Source organism: Nerophis ophidion, linkage group LG24, assembly GCF_033978795.1.
Source record: "Nerophis ophidion isolate RoL-2023_Sa linkage group LG24, RoL_Noph_v1.0, whole genome shotgun sequence".
Taxonomy (NCBI): domain Eukaryota; kingdom Metazoa; phylum Chordata; class Actinopteri; order Syngnathiformes; family Syngnathidae; genus Nerophis; species Nerophis ophidion.
In genome coordinates, this window is record NC_084634.1 from 41,096,086 (window position 1) to 41,117,240 (window position 21,155).

General features: G+C 46.8%; 1 protein-coding gene across 1 annotated transcript; it reads right to left on the bottom strand.

Moving 5' to 3' along the window:
* Positions 1-1,653: 1,653 nt before the first annotated feature.
* Positions 1,654-19,298, bottom strand: LOC133542211 (mucin-2-like). Its single transcript, XM_061886107.1, has 10 exons — positions 19,179-19,298; positions 5,420-15,061; positions 5,247-5,331; positions 5,054-5,171; positions 4,907-4,987; positions 4,341-4,466; positions 4,232-4,264; positions 3,980-4,125; positions 2,246-2,329; positions 1,654-2,123 (listed from the first exon to the last, which is right to left on the bottom strand). The coding sequence occupies exons 1-10, from the start codon at positions 19,219-19,221 to the stop codon at positions 1,955-1,957; spliced, it is 10,527 nt and encodes a 3,508-aa protein (XP_061742091.1). The 5' UTR covers positions 19,222-19,298; the 3' UTR covers positions 1,654-1,954.
* Between the last annotated feature and the right edge of the window lie 1,857 nt (positions 19,299-21,155).

The following is a 21,155-nucleotide window of genomic DNA, read 5'->3' on the forward strand; positions in this document are numbered from 1 at the left end:
CCTATCCTCAGTGTTAACTCCTATCCTCAGTGTTAACTCCTATCCTCAGTGCTAATTCCTATCCTCAGTGTTAACTCCTATATTCAGTGCTAACTCCTATCCTCAGTGCTAACTCCTATCCTCAGTGCTAACTCCTATCCTCAGTGCTAACTCCTGTCCTTAGTGCTAACTCCTGTCCTCAGTGCTAACTCCTGTCCTCAGTGCTAACTCCTGTCCTCAGTGCTAACTCCTGTCCTCAGTGCTAACTCCTATCCTCAGTGCTAACTCCTGTCCTCAGTGTTAACTCCTATACTCAGTGTTAACTCCTGTCCTCAGTGCTAACTCCTGTCCTCAGTGCTAACTCCTATCCTCAGTGTTAACTCCTATCCTCAGTGCTAACTCCTATCCTCAGTGCTAACTCCTATCCTCAGTGTTAACTCCTGTCCTCAGTGCTAACTCATGTCCTCAGTGCTAACTCCTGTCCTCAGTGCTAACTCCTATCCTCAGTGCTAACTCCTGTCCTCAGTGCTAACTCCTATCCTCAGTGTAACTCCTATCCTCAGTGCTAACTCCTATCCTCAGTGCTAACTCCTATCCTCAGTGCTAATTCCTGTCCTCAGTGCTAACTCCTGTCCTCAGTGCTAACTCCTGTCCTCAGTGCTAACTCCTATCCTCAGGTACTGCAGAGAAAGGAAGACGCCCCCAGATGACATCACCTGTGCCACTACCCAAACTACGGCAACTCTCGCATTTCACAACTCTGCCTCACTGTGACCTGACTTATAAAATCATGGTTACAAGTCTTCTTATGCCAAGATATATATATATATATATATATACATATATATATATATATATATATATATATATATATATATATATATATATATATATATATATATATATATATATACATATATGAAAAAAATAAAACAACATATATTTGAGAGCTTCTTATATTTAGGATCGGGGTCTCTATATATGTTTTATTTTTTTCATATATATGTAATATATATACAGTATGTATATATATATATACACATACTGTATATATAATGTATATATATATATATATATATATATATATATATATATATATATATATATATATAAAAATAAGACAACATATTTGAGAGCTTCTAATATTTTGGATCGGGGCCTCTAAATGTTTTCCATCAAGGGCCGCATACTGAAAAGTCAAGTATATGTATGTATGAGAAATAAAAACATATATATATATATATATAGTTTATATATATACATATATATGTATATATATGTTTTTTTTTTTTTTTTTTAATTTTTATTCATTTATATATATATATATATATATATATATAAAAATACTTGACTTTTCAGTATGCGGCCCTTGATGTAAAACATTTAGAGACCCCTGATCTAAAATATTAGAAGCTCTCATAATAAATAAAAATAAAAAATATACTTAAAATATAAACAAATCTTAGTTAGTCAGTTAATTAAAAATAAAATCATTCAAACTTATGAATTAATTAGAAAAATACTAGAAGCTCTTAAAATAGAAAAATAAATATACCTAACAAACTGACTAGTTTTGTGGCAGACGGGAAGCGGGCCCTTTGCTGACCCTGGAGGACCAGTCGACTTCACGTGACTTCAATTCTCAAAAATAAGTGAATGTCCACTCTAGTACACTTTTGTGATGCTTGGGGAAAAAAGTTTATTGCAGAAGTCAGCAAGGGCAATACAAAAGTACACAAAGCAGGTGTACTAGTGTTATATACGGTAAAAAGTAGTCACAAATTAAGGTTCAAACACCTTGGCACCTTTGGTTTAGTGAAAACAAATCCAATTGTAGAAATGTCCAAGTACCTGGGCTCAGTGTTAGAACAGAAGACAAAGAGGAAGTTAGTAACGACCACAAACTCAGCAGGTGTTCCATGGTGCCCCAGCTCGCCTCTCGTGGGGATACCTGCTGGTGGTGGTGCCGGCAGGATCAACCGCCAACTTTCTTGGCCACAGCGGGGAGAATGGAGCCCTCGTTGCTGCACTTCACTACCACACACAGCGTGTCATCTTGCTCGATGGCGGCGAAGACGTCGTTGGTCAGTGCCATGCGCTCGCCATTGATGCTGATGATGACATCGGTGGGATGCAATCCAGCGCTGTGTTGCAAGAAACACATTCAAACAGTATAAAACACCCAAACAAGCGTCTCTAAACCGCCTCCTCAGCTGGTTCAATCGGTAAAGCCATGTGTGCATTTGTTAGAGCGCCAAGTACTTACACCACAGCAGGAGTCCAGCCAAAGACTTGGAGGATGGTGTCATCTGGGAAGTCTGCATGGGTGTCCTTCAGCATGCCGACCAACCTGAACACCGTCAACAACATGTTTCAACAATGTGTTACCTTTTGGAGTGTTGACTTCGGCCACGCTCTGACCAACATGTCCATAGCTGCGTTTCCATTACCACTAGAAATGCACAAAACCTAAATATTGCAATAAGAAATTGGTAATGGAAACACCCACAGGTCGGAAAAAACTCCCAAATATCGCTCTGTTGTAGCGCTCTCATCAGGTGGTTTGTCAGACGTTCCAATATCGGGCAGGGCAGCAATGGACTTGCTTCCGATATGTCGGCAGGGGGGAGCGAGGCGGCACCGTGTAGTCTCGCATGCCCCTTCCCCGGTTATAGAGGACAGCTTGCAGGCTCGGGGGCCCTTGGATCCAGAATTCTTCTGCGAATTGTCTCCCTTAAGTCCCTTATTTGTGGCCGCTGCCACACCTGAGGACGTTGCCTCTGAGTCATCGCCCACTACCTTCGTCTTCTATTGACAATCACGGCAACAGCAGTGGCTTCAGTTGCGTCCAAGTAGGGCAGACGGGTTAACTTGGTCTCGCTTCCGATCGGTCGACAAGTGGGTGCGAGGTGGCACCGGGCAGTCTCGCATGGCTCTTCCCCGTAATAGAGGACGACTTGCAAGCTCGGAGAGATCCCCAACCCCGAACAATGTGGAGGGGGCCCTTGAATCCAGAATTCGTCTGCAAATTGTCTCCCAAAAGTCCCTTATTTGTGCCCGGTACCACACCTGAGGACGTTGCCTTTGAGCGATCACCCACTACCTTCGTCTTCTATTGACAATCACGGCAACAGCAGTGGCTTCGTCCAACTAAGGCAGACAGGCTGCAATGAGGTGGCGACTTGTCGAGGGTGTACCCCGCCTTCAGCCTGATTGTAGCTGAGGTAGGCACCAGCGCCCTCCGCGACCCCAAAAGAATAAGCGTTAGAAGATGGATGGATGGATAGGGCTGACGGGTTAACTTGGTCTTGCTTCCGATCGGTCGACAAGTGGGTGCGAGGTGACACCGGGCAGTCTCGCATGTCCCTTCCCGGTAACAGAGGACGACTTGCAGGCTCGGAGAGACCCACATCCCCTATCAATGTTGAGGGGGCTTTTCAATCCACAATTTGTCTGTGAATTCTCTCCCAAAAAGTCCCTTATTTGTGGCCCCTCATTCCCCGCTGCCTTCGTTGTCTTTTGACAATCCCGGCAACAGCACTGGCTGCAGTTCCATGGAACCTGCTTGTGGTCAGAGTGTCCGCCCTGAGACTGGTAGGTCGTGAATTCTAACCCTGGCCGAGTCATACCAAAGACTATTAAAAAATGGGAGCCATTACCTCCCTGCTTGGCACTCAGCATCAAGGGTTGGAATTGGGGGTTGAATCACCAAATGATTCCAGAGCGTGGCCACCGCTGCTGCTCACTGCTCCCCTCACCTCCCAGGGGTGAACATGGGGATAGGTCAAATGCAGAGGATAATTTCACCACATCTAGTTTGTGTGTGACTATCATTGGGACTTTAACGTAATCCTAAAGTGCCCATCTTCCTCAAAGTGCAGTCTCACTGGACAAGATTTTACGAGATTTACAGCTCAAGTCGCAAATATACTTTGTTGAAACTTTCAAAATGTATAAAACTGCAATGGAAATTCAACTAGTGTGTATTTGTGTCCCTCACTTTGGTGTGAGGCCTGTCACCCTGACACCGATGTACTTGCTGCCGCCTCCGGCCTCAGCCAAGAAGTCCCTGATCCCATCCCAAGGAATGGCGGCTTCCAAATGAGCAAGTATGTCGTCTTTGTTGACGCCGACGACTTCTCCCTCCTGCAGGACGAGAACAAACTCATGGAATCTAGTGAAGGATGTCAGCAGACCTTTGGATGACTTTGGTGGACAAGGGGCTGCGCTGAAGACCAAAGGCGCCACTCACTTCATTGACAAGAGGACCTCCTGAGTTGTCGGCCTGTCAGAAAAAAAAACAGGACAAAATGAAGACGCGTTTCCCAGCGACAAAGAAAAGCCGGAATCAAGTGACTCACGTTGATGGCGTCCCAACCCTTGACAGCTCCGATGATCCCTTTGGTCTGGAGTGGGGACAGTCTGCCGATGGCCACCAGCCAGGAACCGAGCACCGAGCAGCCCAGCCGAACAAACGGCAGCTCGTTCTGAGGTGACGGCAACAGTAACCTTTTAGCATATTAGCTGAAGCATTAGCTCGGTAAACAATCAGACTTAAAGCAGGGGTGTCCAGAGTGCAGCCAGGTGGCCTTTTTCAGCCCCCAGCTCTGTTTATTGACCCATGGCCTCTTATAAAGATACAATTCATTATTAGTGATTTATTATTAGATACTACAACAATGTGCTCTGTCAGCCATAACCTATAAAAGCTGACTCTGCATGTATTGGTTTACAGTTGATTGGTTTTAGCATCTGTAATGTTCAACCTTTGAATTTTCTGCAAGCGAGTCTCTGTGGCAACAGTTTGGACAGCCCTGATTCAAAGAGGACAGGACTTGGTCCATTTCTACCACTTGTCTTTTCCTTAACTTTCCATGTTCTTCTCCACACTGATGTCACGTTTAGCACGTTGTCAAACTGGACTCACTTCTGCGTCCATCTCGACCAGAGCGATGTCGGTCGCCTCGTTCCTGTCTTGGATCTCTGTGTCGCCACTCTCTAGCTCCACCTGTAGCCACGACATTTCCTGTCACACAGTCAGGTGCCATAGCTTTAATCGTTGGCCAGCGCCTACCTTGACGCGATCCATACAAACCACCCTGTGGGCGCTGGTGACCACGAGGCCGTCCTTTGACACCGTGAAGTCCGAGGAGGTTCTGGCCATGATGTCTTCCTGCTCGGGATGAGTCGTCCTGCATGGGAAGATGGCCTCAGAGTGAATGAGACTATTGTCATACTTTTGTGTTGTTGCGTTGCCTTCTGCGTACTTGCGGTAGAGTTCCATGTGAACCACAGCGGGTGAGAACCCCTTCCACAGGTCAGCCGTGTCCTTGGAGTTGGGGTTCTGCTGGTCTGTTGGGTGGAGGCAGCACATGTTGGTCGGATCGAACATGGGGTGTAGGAATAACGTTAAATGTAAAAGTGGACTTCAATGTATTACCTTGGCTTCGCTCTGGTGGAGTTGTCCTTGGTGTAGTGGTATCTGGTGTGGTAGGCTTTGGTGGAGTAGTCCTTGGTTTAGTGGTATCTGGTGTGGTAGGCTTTGGTGGAGTCGTCTTTAGTGGAGCAGGTTCCGGTGAAGTTGGTTTTGGTGTAGTGGTCTTTGGTAGAGTGTGTTCTGGTTGAGTTGTCTCTGGTGTAGTGGTTGCTGATGGGATGGGCTTCTGTGGAATGGGGTCTCGTGTTGTGGGTTTTGGTGGAGTGGTCTTTGGTGTAGTGGGCTCCGGTGTAATGGTCGCTGATGGGATGTTCTTCTGTGGAGTGGGTTCTGGTGTAGTGGCCTTTGGTGGAGTGGTCGTTAGTGGTGTGGGTTCTGGAGTAGTGGGCTCTGGTGTAGTGGCCTTTGTTGGCGTAGTCGTTAGTGGAGTTGTTTCTGGTGGAGTGGGCTTTGGTGTTGTGGTTTCTGGTGTAGTTGTCTCTGGTGTTGTGGGCACTGGTGTAGTGGGCTCTGGTGTAGTGGGCACTGGTTTAGTGGTCTCTGTTGTAGTGGACTTTCTTGCAGCGGGCTCAGGTGTAGTGGTTTCTATTGTAGTGATCTCTGGTGTAGTGTGCTTTGGTGTAGTGGTATCTGGTGCAGTGGTGTCTAATGTAGTGGGCTTTGGTGTAGTGGTTTCAGGTGGAGTTGGCTCTGGTGGAGTGGTCCCTGGTGGCGTGGGCACTGGTGTAGTGGGCTCTGGTGTAGTGGTCTCTGTTGTAGTGGGCTCTGTTGTATTTGGCTTTGGTGTATTGGGCACTGGTTTAGTGGTCTCTGGTGTAGAGGACTTTCTTGCAGTGGTCTCTGGTGTAGTGTGCTTTGGTGAAGTGGTCTCTGGTATAGTGGTGTCTAGTGTAGTGGCCTTTGTTGTAGTGGTATTCAATGTAGTGGTTTCAGGTGGAGTTGGCTCTTGTGTAGTGGTCTCTGGTGTAGTGGGCTTTGTTGCAGTGGGCTCTGTTGTAGTGGTCTCTGGTGTAGTGAGCACTGGTGTAGTGGTCTCTGTTGCAGTGGGCTCTGTTGTAATTGGCTTTGGTGTATTGGGCACTAGTTTAGCGGTCTCTGGTATAGTGGACTTTCTTGAAGTGGTGTCTGGTGTAGTGTGCTTTGGTGTAGTGGTCTCTGGTATAGTGGTGTCTAGTGTAGTGGGCTTTGTTGTAGTGGTATTTAATGTAGTGGTTTCAGGTGGAGTTGGCTCTTGTGTAGTGGTCTCTGGTGGCGTGGGCTCTGGTGTAGTGGGCTTTGTTGCAGTGTGCTCTGTTGTAGTGGTCTCTGGTGTAGTTGGCACTGGTGTTGTGGGCTCTAGTGTAGTGGACACTGGTGTAGTGGTCTCTGGTGTAGTGTTCTCAGGTAGAGTGGGCATTGGTGTAGTGGTCTCAGGTAAAGTGGTCTCTGGTGTAGTGTTCTCAGGTAGAGTGGGCATTGGTGTAGTGGTCTCTGGTGTAGTGTGCTTTGGTGTAGTGGTCTCTGGTGTAGTGAGCACTGGTGTAGTGGGCTTTGTTGTAATTGGCTTTGGTGTATTGGGTACTAGTTTAGTGGTCTCTGGTGTAGTGGACTTTCTTGCAGTGGTCTCTGGTGTAGTGTGCTTTGGTGTAGTGGTCTCTGGTATAGTGGTGTCTAGTGTAGTGGGCTTTGTTGTAGTGGTGTTCAGTGTAGTGGTTTCAGGTGGAGTTGGCTCTTGTGTTGTGGTCTCTGGTGGCGTGGGCTCTGGTGTAGTTGGCACTGGTGTAGTGTGCTTTGGTGTAGTGGTCTCAGGTAGAGTGGGCATTGGTGTAGTGGTCTCTGGTGTAGTGGGCTCTGCTGTAGTGGTCTCTGGTGTAGTGTTCTCAGGTAGAGTGGGCATTGGTGTAGTGAGCACTGGTGTAGTGGGCTCTGGTGTAGTGGTCTCTGGTGTAGTGTTCTCAAGTAAAGTGGGCACTGGTGTAGTGGTCTCTGGTGTAGTGGGCTCTGCTGTAGTGGTCTCTGGTGTAGTGTTCTCAGGTAGAGTGGGCATTGGTGTAGTGAGCACTGGTGTAGTGGGCTCTGGTGTAGTGGGCTCTGTTGTAATTGGCTTTGGTGTGTTGGGCACTAGTTTAGTGGTCTCTGGTGTAGTGTGCTTTGGTGTAGTGGTCTCTGGTATAGTGGGCATTGGTGTAGTGGTCTCAGGTAAAGTGGGCTCTGGTGTAGTGTTCTCAGGTGGCGTGGGCTCTGGTGTAGTGGGCTTTGTTGCAGTGGGCTCTGTTGTAGTGGTCTGTGGTGTTGTGGGCTCTGGTGTAGTGGACACTGGTGTAGTGGTCTCTGGTGTAGTGTTCTCAGGTAGAGTGGGCATTGGTGTAGTGGGCTTTGTTGCAGTGAGCTCTGTTGTAGTGGTCTCTGGTGTAGTTGGCACTGGTCTTGTGGGCTCTGGTGTAGTGGACACTGGTGTAGTGGTCTCTGGTGTAGTGGTCTCAGGTAAAGTGGGCTCTGGTGTAGTGTTCTCAGGTGGAGTTGGCTCTTGTGTAGTGGTCTCTGGTGGCGTGGGCTCTGGTATAGTGGGCTTTGTTGCAGTGGGCTCTGTTGTAGTGGTCTCTGGTGTAGTGGACACTGGTGTAGTGGTCTCTGGTGTAGTGTTCTCAGGTAGAGTGGGCATTGGTGTAGTGAGCACTGGTGTAGTGGACACTGGTGTAGTGGTCTCTGGTGTAGTGTTCTCAGGTAGAGTGGGCATTGGTGTAGTGAGCACTGGTGTAGTGGCCTCTGGTGTAGTGGGCTCTGTTGTAATTGGCTTTGGTGTGTTGGGCACTAGTTTAGTGGTCTTTGGTGTAGTGTGCTTTGGTGTAGTGGTCTCTGGTGTAGTGAGCAATGGTGTAGTGGTCTCAGGTAAAGTGGGCTCTGGTGTGGTGTTCTCAGGTAGAGTGGGCATTGGTGTGGTGGTCTCTAGTGTAGTGGGCACTGGTGTAGTGGTCTCTGGTGTAGTGGACTTTCTTGCAGTGATCTCTGGTGTAGTGTGCTTTGGTGTAGTGGTCTCTGGTGTAGTGAGCACTGGTGTAGTGGGCTCTGGTGTAGTGGGCTCTGGTGTAGTGGTCTCTGGTGTAGTTGGCACTGGTGTTGTGGGCTTTGGTGTAGTGGACACTGGTGTAGTGGTCTCTGGTGTAGTGTTCTCAGGTAGAGTGGGCATTGGTGTAGTGGTCTCAGGTAAAGTGGGCTCTGGTGTAGTGTTCTCAGGTGGAGTCTCTGGTGTAGTGGACACTGGTGTAGTGTTCTCAGGTAGAGTGGGCATTGGTGTAGTGAGCACTGGTGTAGTGGGCTCTGGTGTAGTGGCCTCTGTTGTAATTGGCTTTGGTGGGTTGGGCACTAGTTTAGTGGTCTCTGGTGTAGTGGACTTTCTTGCATTTGTCTCTGGTGTAGTGTGCTTTGGTGTAGTGATCTCTGGTGTAGTGGGCTCTGGTGTAGTGGGCTCTGTTGTAATTGGCTTTGGTGTATTGGGCACTAGTTTAGTGGTCTCTGGTGTAGTGTGCTTTGGTGTAGTGGTCTCAGGTAAAGTGGGCTCTGGTGTAGTGTTCTCAGGTAGAGTGGGCATTGGTGTGGTGGTCTCTAGTGTAGTGGTCTCTGGTGTAGTGTGCTTTGGTGTAGTGGTCTCTGGTGTAGTGAGCACTGGTGTAGTGGTCTCTGGTGTAGTGAGCACTGGTGTAGTGGGCTCTGGTGTAGTGGGCTCTGGTGTAGTTGGCACTGGTGTTGTGGGCTCTGGTGTAGTGGACACTGGTGTAGTGTTCTCAGGTAGAGTGGGCATTGGTGTAGTGAGCACTGGTGTAGTGGGCTCTGTTGTAATTGGCTTTGGTGTGTTGGGCACTAGTTTAGTGGTCTTTGGTGTAGTGTGCTTTGGTGTAGTGGTCTCTGGTGTAGTGAGCACTGGTGTAGTGGTCTCAGGTAAAGTGGGCTCTGGTGTGGTGTTCTCAGGTAGAGTGGGCATTGGTGTGGTGGTCTCTAGTGTAGTGGGCACTGGTGTAGTGGTCTCTGGTGTAGTGGACTTTCTTGCAGTGATCTCTGGTGTAGTGTGCTTTGGTGTAGTGGTCTCTGGTGTAGTGAGCACTGGTGTAGTGGGCTCTGGTGTAGTGGGCTCTGGTGTAGTGGTCTCTGGTGTAGTTGGCACTGGTGTTGTGGGCTTTGGTGTAGTGGACACTGGTGTAGTGGTCTCTGGTGTAGTGTTCTCAGGTAGAGTGGGCATTGGTGTAGTGGTCTCAGGTAAAGTGGGCTCTGGTGTAGTGTTCTCAGGTGGAGTCTCTGGTGTAGTGGACACTGGTGTAGTGTTCTCAGGTAGAGTGGGCATTGGTGTAGTGAGCACTGGTGTAGTGGGCTCTGGTGTAGTGGCCTCTGTTGTAATTGGCTTTGGTGGGTTGGGCACTAGTTTAGTGGTCTCTGGTGTAGTGGACTTTCTTGCATTTGTCTCTGGTGTAGTGTGCTTTGGTGTAGTGATCTCTGGTGTAGTGGGCTCTGGTGTAGTGGGCTCTGTTGTAATTGGCTTTGGTGTATTGGGCACTAGTTTAGTGGTCTCTGGTGTAGTGTGCTTTGGTGTAGTGGTCTCAGGTAAAGTGGGCTCTGGTGTAGTGTTCTCAGGTAGAGTGGGCATTGGTGTGGTGGTCTCTAGTGTAGTGGTCTCTGGTGTAGTGTGCTTTAGTGTAGTGGTCTCTGGTGTAGTGAGCACTGGTGTAGTGGTCTCTGGTGTAGTGAGCACTGGTGTAGTGGGCTCTGGTGTAGTGGGCTCTGGTGTAGTGGACACTGGTGTAGTGGTCTCTGGTGTAGTGTTCTCAGGTAGAGTGGGCATTGGTGTAGTGGTCTCAGGTAAATTGGGCTCTGGTGTAGTGTTCTCAGGTGGAGTTGGCTCTTGTGTAGTGGTCTCTGGTGGCGTGGGCTCTGGTGTAGTGGGCGTTGTTGCAGTGGGCTCTGTTGTAGTGGTCTCTGGTGTAGTGAGCACTGGTGTAGTGGGCTCTGTTGTAATTGGCTTTGGTGTATTGGGCACTAGTTTAGTGGTCTCTGGTGTAGTGTGCTTTGGTGTAGTGGTCTCTGGTATAGTGGGCATTGGTGTAGTGGTCTCAGGTAAAGTGGGCTCTGGTGTAGTGTTCCCAGGTAGAGTTGGCATTGGTGTGGTGGTCTCTAGTGTAGGGGGCACTGGTGTAGTGGTCTCTGGTGTAGTGGTCTCTGGTGTAGTGAGCACTGGTGTAGTGGGCTCTGGTGTAGTGGTCTCTGGTGTAGTTGGCACTGGTGTTGTGGGCTCTGGTGTAGTGGACACTGGTGTAGTGGTCTCTGGTGGAGTGTTCTCAGGTAGAGTGGGCATTGGTGTAGTGGTCTCAGGTAAAGTGGGCTCTGGTGTAGTGTTCCCAGGTAGAGTGGGCATTGGTGTGGTGGTCTCTAGTGTAGGGGGCACTGGTGTAGTGGTCTCTGGTGTAGTGTGCTTTGGTGTAGTGGTCTCTGGTGTAGTGAGCACTGGTGTAGTGGGCTCTGGTGTAGTGGTGTCTGGTGTAGTTGGCACTGGTGTTGTGGGCTCTGGTGTAGTGGACACTGTTGTAGTGGTCTCTGGTGTAGTGTTCTCAGGTAGAGTGGGCATTGGTGTAGTGTTCTCAGGTAAAGTGGGCTCTGGTGTAGTGTTCTCAGGTGGAGTTGGCTCTGGTGTAGTTGGCACTGGTGTTGTGGGCTCTGGTGTAGTGTTCTCAGGTAGAGTGGGCATTGGTGTAGTGAGCACTGGTGTAGTGGGCTCTGGTGTAGTGGGCTCTGTTGTAATTGGCTTTGGTGTGTTGGGCACTAGTTTAGTGGTCTCTGGTGTAGTGGACTTTCTTGCAGTGGTCTCTGGTGTAGTGTGCTTTGGTGTAGTGGTCTCTGGTGTAGTGGGCTCTGGTGTAGTGTGCTTTGGTGTAGTGGTCTCTGGTGTAGTGAGCACTGGTGTAGTGGGCTCTGGTGTAGTGGTCTCTGGTGTAGTTGGCACTGGTGTTGTGGGCTCTGGTGTAGTGGACACTGGTGTAGTGGTCTCTGGTGTAGTGGTCTCTGGTGTAGTGTTCTCAGGTAGAGTGGGCATTGGTGTAGTGGTCTCAGGTAAAGTGGGCTCTGGTGTAGTGTTCCCAGGTAGAGTGGGCATTGGTGTGGTGGTCTCTAGTGTAGGGGGCACTGGTGTAGTGGGCTCTGGTGTAGTGGTCTCTGGTGTAGTTGGCACTGGTGTTGTGGGCTCTGGTGTAGTGGACACTGTTGTAGTGGTCTCTGGTGTAGTGTTCTCAGGTAGAGTGGGCATTGGTGTAGTGGTCTCAGGTAAAGTGGGCTCTGGTGTAGTGTTCTCAGGTGGAGTTGGCTCTGGTGTAGTTGGCACTGGTGTTGTGGGCTCTGGTGTAGTGTTCTCAGGTAGAGTGGGCATTGGTGTAGTGAGCACTGGTGTAGTGGGCTCTGGTGTAGTGGGCTCTGTTGTAATTGGCTTTGGTGTGTTGGGCACTAGTTTAGTGGTCTCTGGTGTAGTGGACTTTCTTGCAGTGGTCTCTGGTGTAGTGTGCTTTGGTGTAGTGGTCTCTGGTGTAGTGGGCTCTGGTGTAGTGTGCTTTGGTGTAGTGGTCTCTGGTGTAGTGAGCACTAGTGTAGTGGGCTCTGGTGTAGTGGTCTCTGGTGTAGTTGGCACTGGTGTTGTGGGCTCTGGTGTAGTGGGCTCTGGTGTAGTGGTCTCTGGTGTAGTTGGCACTGGTGTTGTGGGCTCTGGTGTAGTGGACACTGGTGTAGTGGACACTGTTGTAGTGGTCTCTGGTGTAGTGTTCTCAGGTAGAGTGGGCATTGGTGTAGTGTTCTCAGGTAAAGTGGGCTCTGGTGTAGTGTTCTCAGGTGGAGTTGGCTCTGGTGTAGTTGGCACTGGTGTTGTGGGCTCTGGTGTAGTGTTCTCAGGTAGAGTGGGCATTGGTGTAGTGAGCACTGGTGTAGTGGGCTCTGGTGTAGTGGGCTCTGTTGTAATTGGCTTTGGTGTGTTGGGCACTAGTTTAGTGGTCTCTGGTGTAGTGGACTTTCTTGCAGTGGTCTCTGGTGTAGTGTGCTTTGGTGTAATTGGCTTTGGTGTATTGGGAACTAGTTTAGTGGTCTCTGGTGTAGTGTGCTTTGGTGTAGTGGTCTCAGGTAAAGTGGGCTTTGGTGTAGTGTTCTCAGGTAGAGTGGGCATTGGTGTAGTGGTCTCTGGTGTAGTGAGCACTGGTGTAGTGGGCGCTGTTGTATTTGGCTTTGGTGTATTGGGCACTAGTTTAGTGGTCTCTGATGTAGTGTGCTTTGGTGTAGTGGTCTCTGGTATAGTGGGCATTGGTGTAGTGGTCTCAGGTGGCGTGGGCTCTGGTGTAGTGGGCTTTGTTGCAGTGGGCTCTGTTGTAGTGGTCTCTGGTGTAGTTGGCACTGGTGTTGTGGGCTCTGGTGTAGTGTTCTCAGGTAGAGTGGGCATTGGTGTAGTGGTCTCAGGTAAAGTGGGCTCTGGTGTAGTGGACACTGGTGTAGTGGTCTCTGGTGTAGTGTTCTCAGGTAGAGTGGGCATTGGTGTAGTGGTCTCAGGTAAAGTGGGCTCTGGTGTAGTGTTCTCAGGGGGAGTTGGCTCTTGTGTAGTGGTCTCTGGTGGCGTGGGCTTTGTTGCAGTGGGCTCTGTTGTAGTGCTCTCTGGTGTAGTTGGCACAGGTGTTGTGGGCTCTGGTGTAGTGTTCTCAGGTAGAGTGGGCATTGGTCTAGTGGTCTCAGGTAAAGTGGGCTCTGGTGTAGTGCTCTCTGGTGTAGTTGGCACTGGTGTTGTGGGCTCTGGTGTAGTGGACACTGGTGTTGTGGTCTCTGGTGTAGTGTTCTCAGGTAGAGTGGGCATTGGTGTAGTGGTCTCAGGTAAAGTGGGCTCTGGTGTAGTGGGCGCTGTTGTATTTGGCTTTGGTGTATTGGGCACTAGTTTAGTGGTCTCTGATGTAGTGTGCTTTGGTGTAGTGGTCTCTGGTATAGTGGGCATTGGTGTAGTGGTCTCAGGTGGCGTGGGCTCTGGTGTAGTGGGCTTTGTTGCAGTGGGCTCTGTTGTAGTGGTCTCTGGTGTAGTTGGCACTGGTGTTGTGGGCTCTGGTGTAGTGTTCTCAGGTAGAGTGGGCATTGGTGTAGTGGTCTCAGGTAAAGTGGGCTCTGGTGTAGTGGACACTGGTGTAGTGGTCTCTGGTGTAGTGTTCTCAGGTAGAGTGGGCATTGGTGTAGTGGTCTCAGGTAAAGTGGGCTCTGGTGTAGTGTTCTCAGGGGGAGTTGGCTCTTGTGTAGTGGTCTCTGGTGGCGTGGGCTTTGTTGCAGTGGGCTCTGTTGTAGTGCTCTCTGGTGTAGTTGGCACAGGTGTTGTGGGCTCTGGTGTAGTGTTCTCAGGTAGAGTGGGCATTGGTCTAGTGGTCTCAGGTAAAGTGGGCTCTGGTGTAGTGCTCTCTGGTGTAGTTGGCACTGGTGTTGTGGGCTCTGGTGTAGTGGACACTGGTGTTGTGGTCTCTGGTGTAGTGTTCTCAGGTAGAGTGGGCATTGGTGTAGTGGTCTCAGGTAAAGTGGGCTCTGGTGTAGTGTTCTCAGGGGGAGTTGGCTCTTGTGTAGTGGGCTCTGGTGTAGTGTTCTCAGGTAGAGTGGGCATTGGTGTTGTGAGCTCTGGTGTAGCGGACTCTGTTGTAATTGGCTTTGGTGTGTTGGGCACTAGTTGAGTGGTCTCTGGTGTAGTGGACTTTCTTGCAGTGGTCTCTGGTGTAGTGTGCTTTGTTGTAGTGGTCTCTGGTGTAGTGAGCACTGGTATAGTGGGCATAGGTGTAGTGGTCTCTGGTAAAGTGGGCTCTGGTATAGTGTTCTCAGGTAGAGTGGGCATTGGTGTAGTGGTCTCTGGTGTAGTGAGCACTGGTGTAGTGGGCTCTGGTGTAGTGGGCTTTGGTGTATTGGGCACTAGTTTAGTGGTCTCTGGTGTAGTGGACTTTCTTGCAGTGGTCTCTGATGTAGTGTGCTTTGGTGTAGTGGTCTCTGGTGTAGTGAGCACTGGCATAGTGGGCTCTGTTGTAATTGGCTTTGGTGTATTGGGTACTAGTTTAGTGGTCTCTGGTATAGTGGACTTTCTTGCAGTGGTCTCTGGTGTAGTATGCTTTGGTGTAGTGGGCTCTGGTATAGTGTTCTCAGGTAGAGTGGGCATTGGTGTAGTGGTCTCTGGTGTAGTGAGCACTGGTGTAGTGGGCTCTGTTGTAATTGGCTTTGGTGTATTGGGTACTAGTTTAGCGGTCTCTGGTATAGTGGACTTTCTTGCAGTGGTCCCTGGTGTAGTGTGCTTTGGTGTAGTGGTCTCTGGTATAGTGGTGTCTAGTGTAGTGGGCTTTGTTGTAGTGGTATTCAGTGTAGTGGTTTCAGGTGTAGTGGTCTCTGGTGGCGTGGGCTTTGTTGCAGTGGGCTCTGTTGTAGTGGGCTTTGTTGTAGTGGTCTCTGGTGTAGTTGGCACTGGTGTTGTGGGCATTGGTGTAGTGGTTTTCGGTGGAGTGGGTCCTGGTCTCGTGGTTTTAGGTGGAGTGTGCATTGCTGTAGTGGGCTCTAGTGTAGTGGTCTTCGGGGGAGTGGGCTTCGGTGTAGGGGTTTTAGGTTTAGAAGAGCCCCAACCACAGGCTGATGCAGAGTGCAGGTAATGTCCTACACAAAGTACATTTGCACTCATCTTGTCATCACACAACCTGACTGTGGTGTCCTCAGTAGTACTTGCAGCCATGTTGGGTCAACTGCTAACACATGCTAACATCATGAGACAAATGCTAACATATGCTAACATCTTGTGACAAATGCTAACTAATGCTAACATCATGTGACAAATGCTAACATGTGAAAATTGCGAACATATGCTAACATATTGTGACAAATGCTAACATCATGTGACAAATGCTGACAAGTGACAAATGCTAACATGATGTGACAGATGCTAACATGATGTGACACATGCTAACATGATGTGACAGATGTTAACATGATGTGAAAGATGCTGACATGATGTGACAGATGCTAACATGATGTGACACATGCTAACATGATGTGACAGATGTCAACATGATGTGAAAGATGCTGACATGATGTGACAGATGCTAACATGATGTGACACATGCTAACATGATGAGTCACATGCTAACATGATGTGAAAGATGCTGACATGATGTGACAGATGCTAACATGATGAGTCACATACTAACATGATGTGACAGATGCTAACATGATGTGACACATGCTAACATGATGAGTCACATGCTAACATGATGTGACACATGCTAACATGATGTGACAGATGCTGACATGATGTGACAGATGTTAACATGATGTGACAGATGCTAACATGATGTGACAGATGCTAACATGATGTGACACATGCTAACATGATGAGTCACATGCTAACATGATGTGACACATGTTAACATGATGTGACAGATGCTGACATGATGTGACAGATGCTGACATGATGTGACAGATGCTAACATGATGTGACACATGCTAACATGATGTGACAGATGCTGACATGATGTGACACATGCTAACATGACGTGACAGATGCTAACATGATGTGACAGATGCTAACATGATGTGACAGATGCTGACATGATGTGACAGATGCTAACATGATGTGACAGATGCTGACATGATGTGACAGATGCTAACATGATGTGACACATGCTAACATGATGTGACAGATGCTAACATGATGTGACAGATGCTGACATGATGTGACAGATGCTAACATGATGTGACACATGCTAACATGATGTGACAGATGCTAACATGATGTGACAGATGCTAACATGATGTGACACATGCTAACATGATGTGACAGATGCTAACATGATGTGACAGATGCTAACATGATGTGACACATGCTAACATGATGTGACACATGCTAACATGATGTGACAGATGCTGACATGATGTGACAGATGCTGACATGATGTGACAGATGCTAACATGATGTGACAGATGCTGACATGATGTGACAGATGCTAACATGATGTAACACATGCTGACATGATGTGACAGATGCTGACATGATGTGACAGATGCTGACATGATGTGACAGATGTTAACATGATGTGACACATGCTAACATGATGTGACAGATGCTAACATGATGTGACACATGCTAACATGATGTGACAGATGCTGACATGATGTGACAGATGCTGACATGATGTGACACATGCTAACATGATGTGACACATGCTAACATGATGTGACACATGCTAACATGATGTGACACATGCTAACATGATGTGACACATGCTAACATGATGTGACAGATGCTGACATGATGTGACAGATGCTAACATGATGTGACACATGCTAACATGATGTGACAGATGCTAACATGATGTGACAGATGCTAACATGATGAGTCACATGCTAACATGATGTGACAGATGCTAACATGATGTGACAGATGCTAACATGATGAGTCACATGCTAACATGATGTGACACATGCTAACATGATGTGACAGATGCTGACATGATGTGACAGATGTTAACATGATGTGACAGATGCTAACATGATGTGACAGATGTTAACATGATGTGACAGATGCTAACATGATGTGACACATGCTAACATGATGAGTCACATGCTAACATGATGTGACAGATGCTAACATGATGTGACACAAGCTAACGTGATGAGTCATGTTAACATGATGAGTCACATGCTAACATGATGTGACAGATGCTAACATGATGTGACAGATGCTAACATGATGTGACAGATGCTAACATGATGTGACAGATGCTAACATGATGTGACAGATGCTAACATGATGTGACAGATGCTAACATGACGTGACAGATGCTAACATGATGTGACAGATGCTAACATGATGTGACACATGCTAACATGATGTGACACATGCTAACATGATGTGACAGATGCTGACATGATGTGACAGATGCTAACATGATGTGACACATGCTAACATGATGTGACAGATGCTAACATGATGTGACAGATGCTAACATGATGAGTCACATGCTAACATGATGTGACAGATGCTAACATGATGTGACAGATGCTAACATGATGTGACAGATGCTAACATGATGTAACACATGCTGACATGATGTGACAGATGCTGACATGATGTGACAGATGCTGACATGATGTGACAGATGCTGACATGATGTGACAGATGCTGACATGATGTGACAGATGCTAACATGATGTGACACATGCTAACATGATGTGACAGATGCTAACATGATGTGACACATGCTAACATGATGTGACAGATGCTGACATGATGTGACAGATGCTGACATGATGTGACACATGCTAACATGATGTGACACATGCTAACATGATGTGACACATGCTAACATGATGTGACACATGCTAACATGATGTGACACATGCTAACATGATGTGACAGATGCTAACATGATGTGACACATGCTAACATGATGTGACAGATGCTAACATGATGTGACAGATGCTAACATGATGAGTCACATGCTAACATGATGTGACAGATGCTAACATGATGTGACAGATGCTAACATGATGAGTCACATGCTAACATGATGTGACACATGCTAACATGATGTGACAGATGCTGACATGATGTGACAGATGTTAACATGATGTGACAGATGCTAACATGATGTGACAGATGTTAACATGATGTGACAGATGCTAACATGATGTGACACATGCTAACATGATGAGTCACATGCTAACATGATGTGACAGATGCTAACATGATGTGACACATGCTAACGTGATGAGTCATGTTAACATGATGAGTCACATGCTAACATGATGTGACAGATGCTAACATGATGTGACAGATGCTAACATGATGTGACAGATGCTAACATGATGTGACAGATGCTAACATGATGTGACAGATGCTAACATGATGTGACAGATGCTAACATGACGTGACAGATGCTAACATGATGTGACAGATGCTAACATGATGTGACACATGCTAACATGATGTGACACATGCTAACATGATGTGACAGATGCTGACATGATGTGACAGATGCTAACATGATGTGACACATGCTAACATGATGTGACAGATGCTAACATGATGTGACAGATGCTAACATGATGAGTCACATGCTAACATGATGTGACAGATGCTAACATGATGAGTCACATGCTAACATGATGTGACAGATGCTAACATGATGTGACAGATGCTAACATGATGTGACAGATGCTAACATGATGTGACAGATGCTAACATGATGTGACAGATGCTAACATGATGTGACAGATGTTAACATGATGTGACAGATGCTAACATGATGTGACACATGCTAACATGATGAGTCACATGCTAACATGATGTGACAGATGCTAACATGATGTGACACATGCTAACGTGATGAGTCATGTTAACATGATGAGTCACATGCTAACATGATGTGACAGATGCTAACATGATGTGACAGATGCTAACATGATGTGACAGATGCTAACATGATGTGACAGATGCTAACATGACGTGACAGATGCTAACATGATGTGACAGATGCTAACATGATGTGACACATGCTAACATGATGTGACAGATGCTAACATGATGTGACAGATGCTAACATGATGTGACACATGCTAACATGATGTGACAGATGCTAACATGATGTGACAGATGCTGACATAATGTGACAGATGCTAACATGATGTGACAGATGCTAACATGACGTGACAGATGCTAACATGATGTGACACATGCTAACATGATGTGACAGTTGGCATGTTGTGGATCACTCACCTGCCAGAAGCAACAAGACCACATTTTGAAGGCCAAAAGCCATCCTTGCTGACAGTGTGTGCGACGCCAAAATGGATCTATTTGGAAAGATGCTGTTAGACTTGGACCTTGACTTAGACTTAGACTTAGACTTGGGCAAACTTTATTGACCCATAAGAGAAATTGTTCGACATCACTAATAATGATCAGAACTTATAGTTTGTTGTTGTCCTTTGCCACACAAAAAACAGCTAAGATAAAAAGACAAGATTTTCGGAGTAAAAATATACAAACCCCGTTTCCATATGAGTTGGGAAATTGTGTTAGATGTAAATATAAACAGAATACAATGATTTGCAAATCCTTTTCAAGCCATATTCAGTTGAATATGCTACAAAGACAACATATTTGATGTTCAAACTCATAAACTTGATTTAAAAAAAAATAAAATAATTAACTCAGAATTTCATGGCTGCAACACGTGCCAAAGTAGTTGGGGAAGGGCATGTTCACCACTGTGTTACGTCACCTTTTCTTTTAACAACACTCAATAAACGTTTGGGAACTGAGGAAACTAATTGTTGAAGCTTTGAAAGTGGAATTCTTTCCCATTCTTGTTTTATGTAGAGCTTCAGTCCTTCAACAGTCCGGGGTCTCTGCTGTCCTATTTTACGCTTCATAATGCGCCACACATTTTCCATGGGAGACAGGTCTGGACTGCAGGCTGGCCATTGTAGTACCCGCACTCTTTCACTACGAAACCACGCTGTTGTAACATGTGGCTTGGCATTGTCTTGCTGAAATAAGTTGGGGCGTCCATGATAATGTTGCTTGGATGACAACATATGTTGTTCCAAAACCTGTAAGTACCTTTCAGCATTAATGGTGCCTTCACAGATGTGTAAGTTACCCATGCCTTGGGCACTAATGCACCCCCATACCGTCACACATGCTGGCTTTCGAACTTTGCGTCGATAACAGTCTGGATGGTTCACTTCCCCTTTAGTCTGGATGACACGATGTCGAATATTTCCACAAAAAAATTGAAATGTGGACTCGTCAGACCACAGAAAACTTTTCCACTTAGCATCAGTCCATCTTAGATGATCTTGGGCCCAGAGAAGTTGGTGGTGTTTCTGGATGTTGTTGATAAATGGCTTTCACTTTGCATAGTAGAGCTTTAACTTGCACTTACAGATGTAGCGACCAACTGTATTTAGTGACAGTGGTTTTCTGAAGTGTTCCTGAGCCTATGTGGTGATATCCTTTAGAGATTGATGTCGGTTTTTGATACAGTGCCCTGTCTGAGGGATGGAAGGTCACGGTCATTCAATGTTGGTTTCCGGCCATGCCGCTTACGTGGAGTGATTTCTCCAGATTCTCTGAACCTTTTGATGATATTATGGAGCGTAGATGTTGAAATCCCTCAATTTCTTGCAATGTCACTTTGAGAAAGGTTGTTCTTAAACTGTTTGACTATTTGCTCACACAGTTGTGGACAAAGGGGTGTACCTCGCCCCATCCTTTCTTGTGAAAGACTGAGCATTTTTTGTGGAAGCTGCTTTTATAGCCAATCATGGCACCCACCTGTTCCCAATTAGCCTGCACACCTGTTCGATGTTCCAAATAAGTGTTTGATGAGCATTCCTCAACTTTATCTGTATTTATTGCCACCTTTCCCAACTTATTTGTCACATGTTGCTGGCATTAATTTCTAAAGTTAATTATTATTTGCAACAACAAAAAAAGTTTATGAGTTTGAACATGAAATATGTTGTCTTTGTAGCATATTCAACTGAATATGGCTTGAAAAGGATTTGCAAATCATTGTATTCTGTTTATATTTACATCTAACACAATTTCCCAACTCTTATGGAAACGGGGTTTGTACTAAAAAGTAGCAAATGAAGGAGCTGCACGGACAGATAAATGTTCTTGTCACCACATCCTAAGTTTAGATTGATATATCAGGACTTTACTAGGACTTTTAAGCTGGAG

Bases quoted from the DNA above. Each gene is read 5' to 3' on its own strand.
- LOC133542211 (XM_061886107.1), bottom strand. From the start codon at position 19,221: ATGGCTTTTGGCCTTCAAAATGTGGTCTTGTTGCTTCTGGCAG. The intron at 4,126-4,231 runs GTGAGTGGCGCC...CTCGTCCTGCAG, and splicing joins GAGGTCCTCTTGTCAATGAA to GAGGGAGAAGTCGTCGGCGT. The intron at 2,330-3,979 runs GTGAGGGACACA...GACGGTGTTCAG, and splicing joins GTGACAGGCCTCACACCAAA to GTTGGTCGGCATGCTGAAGG.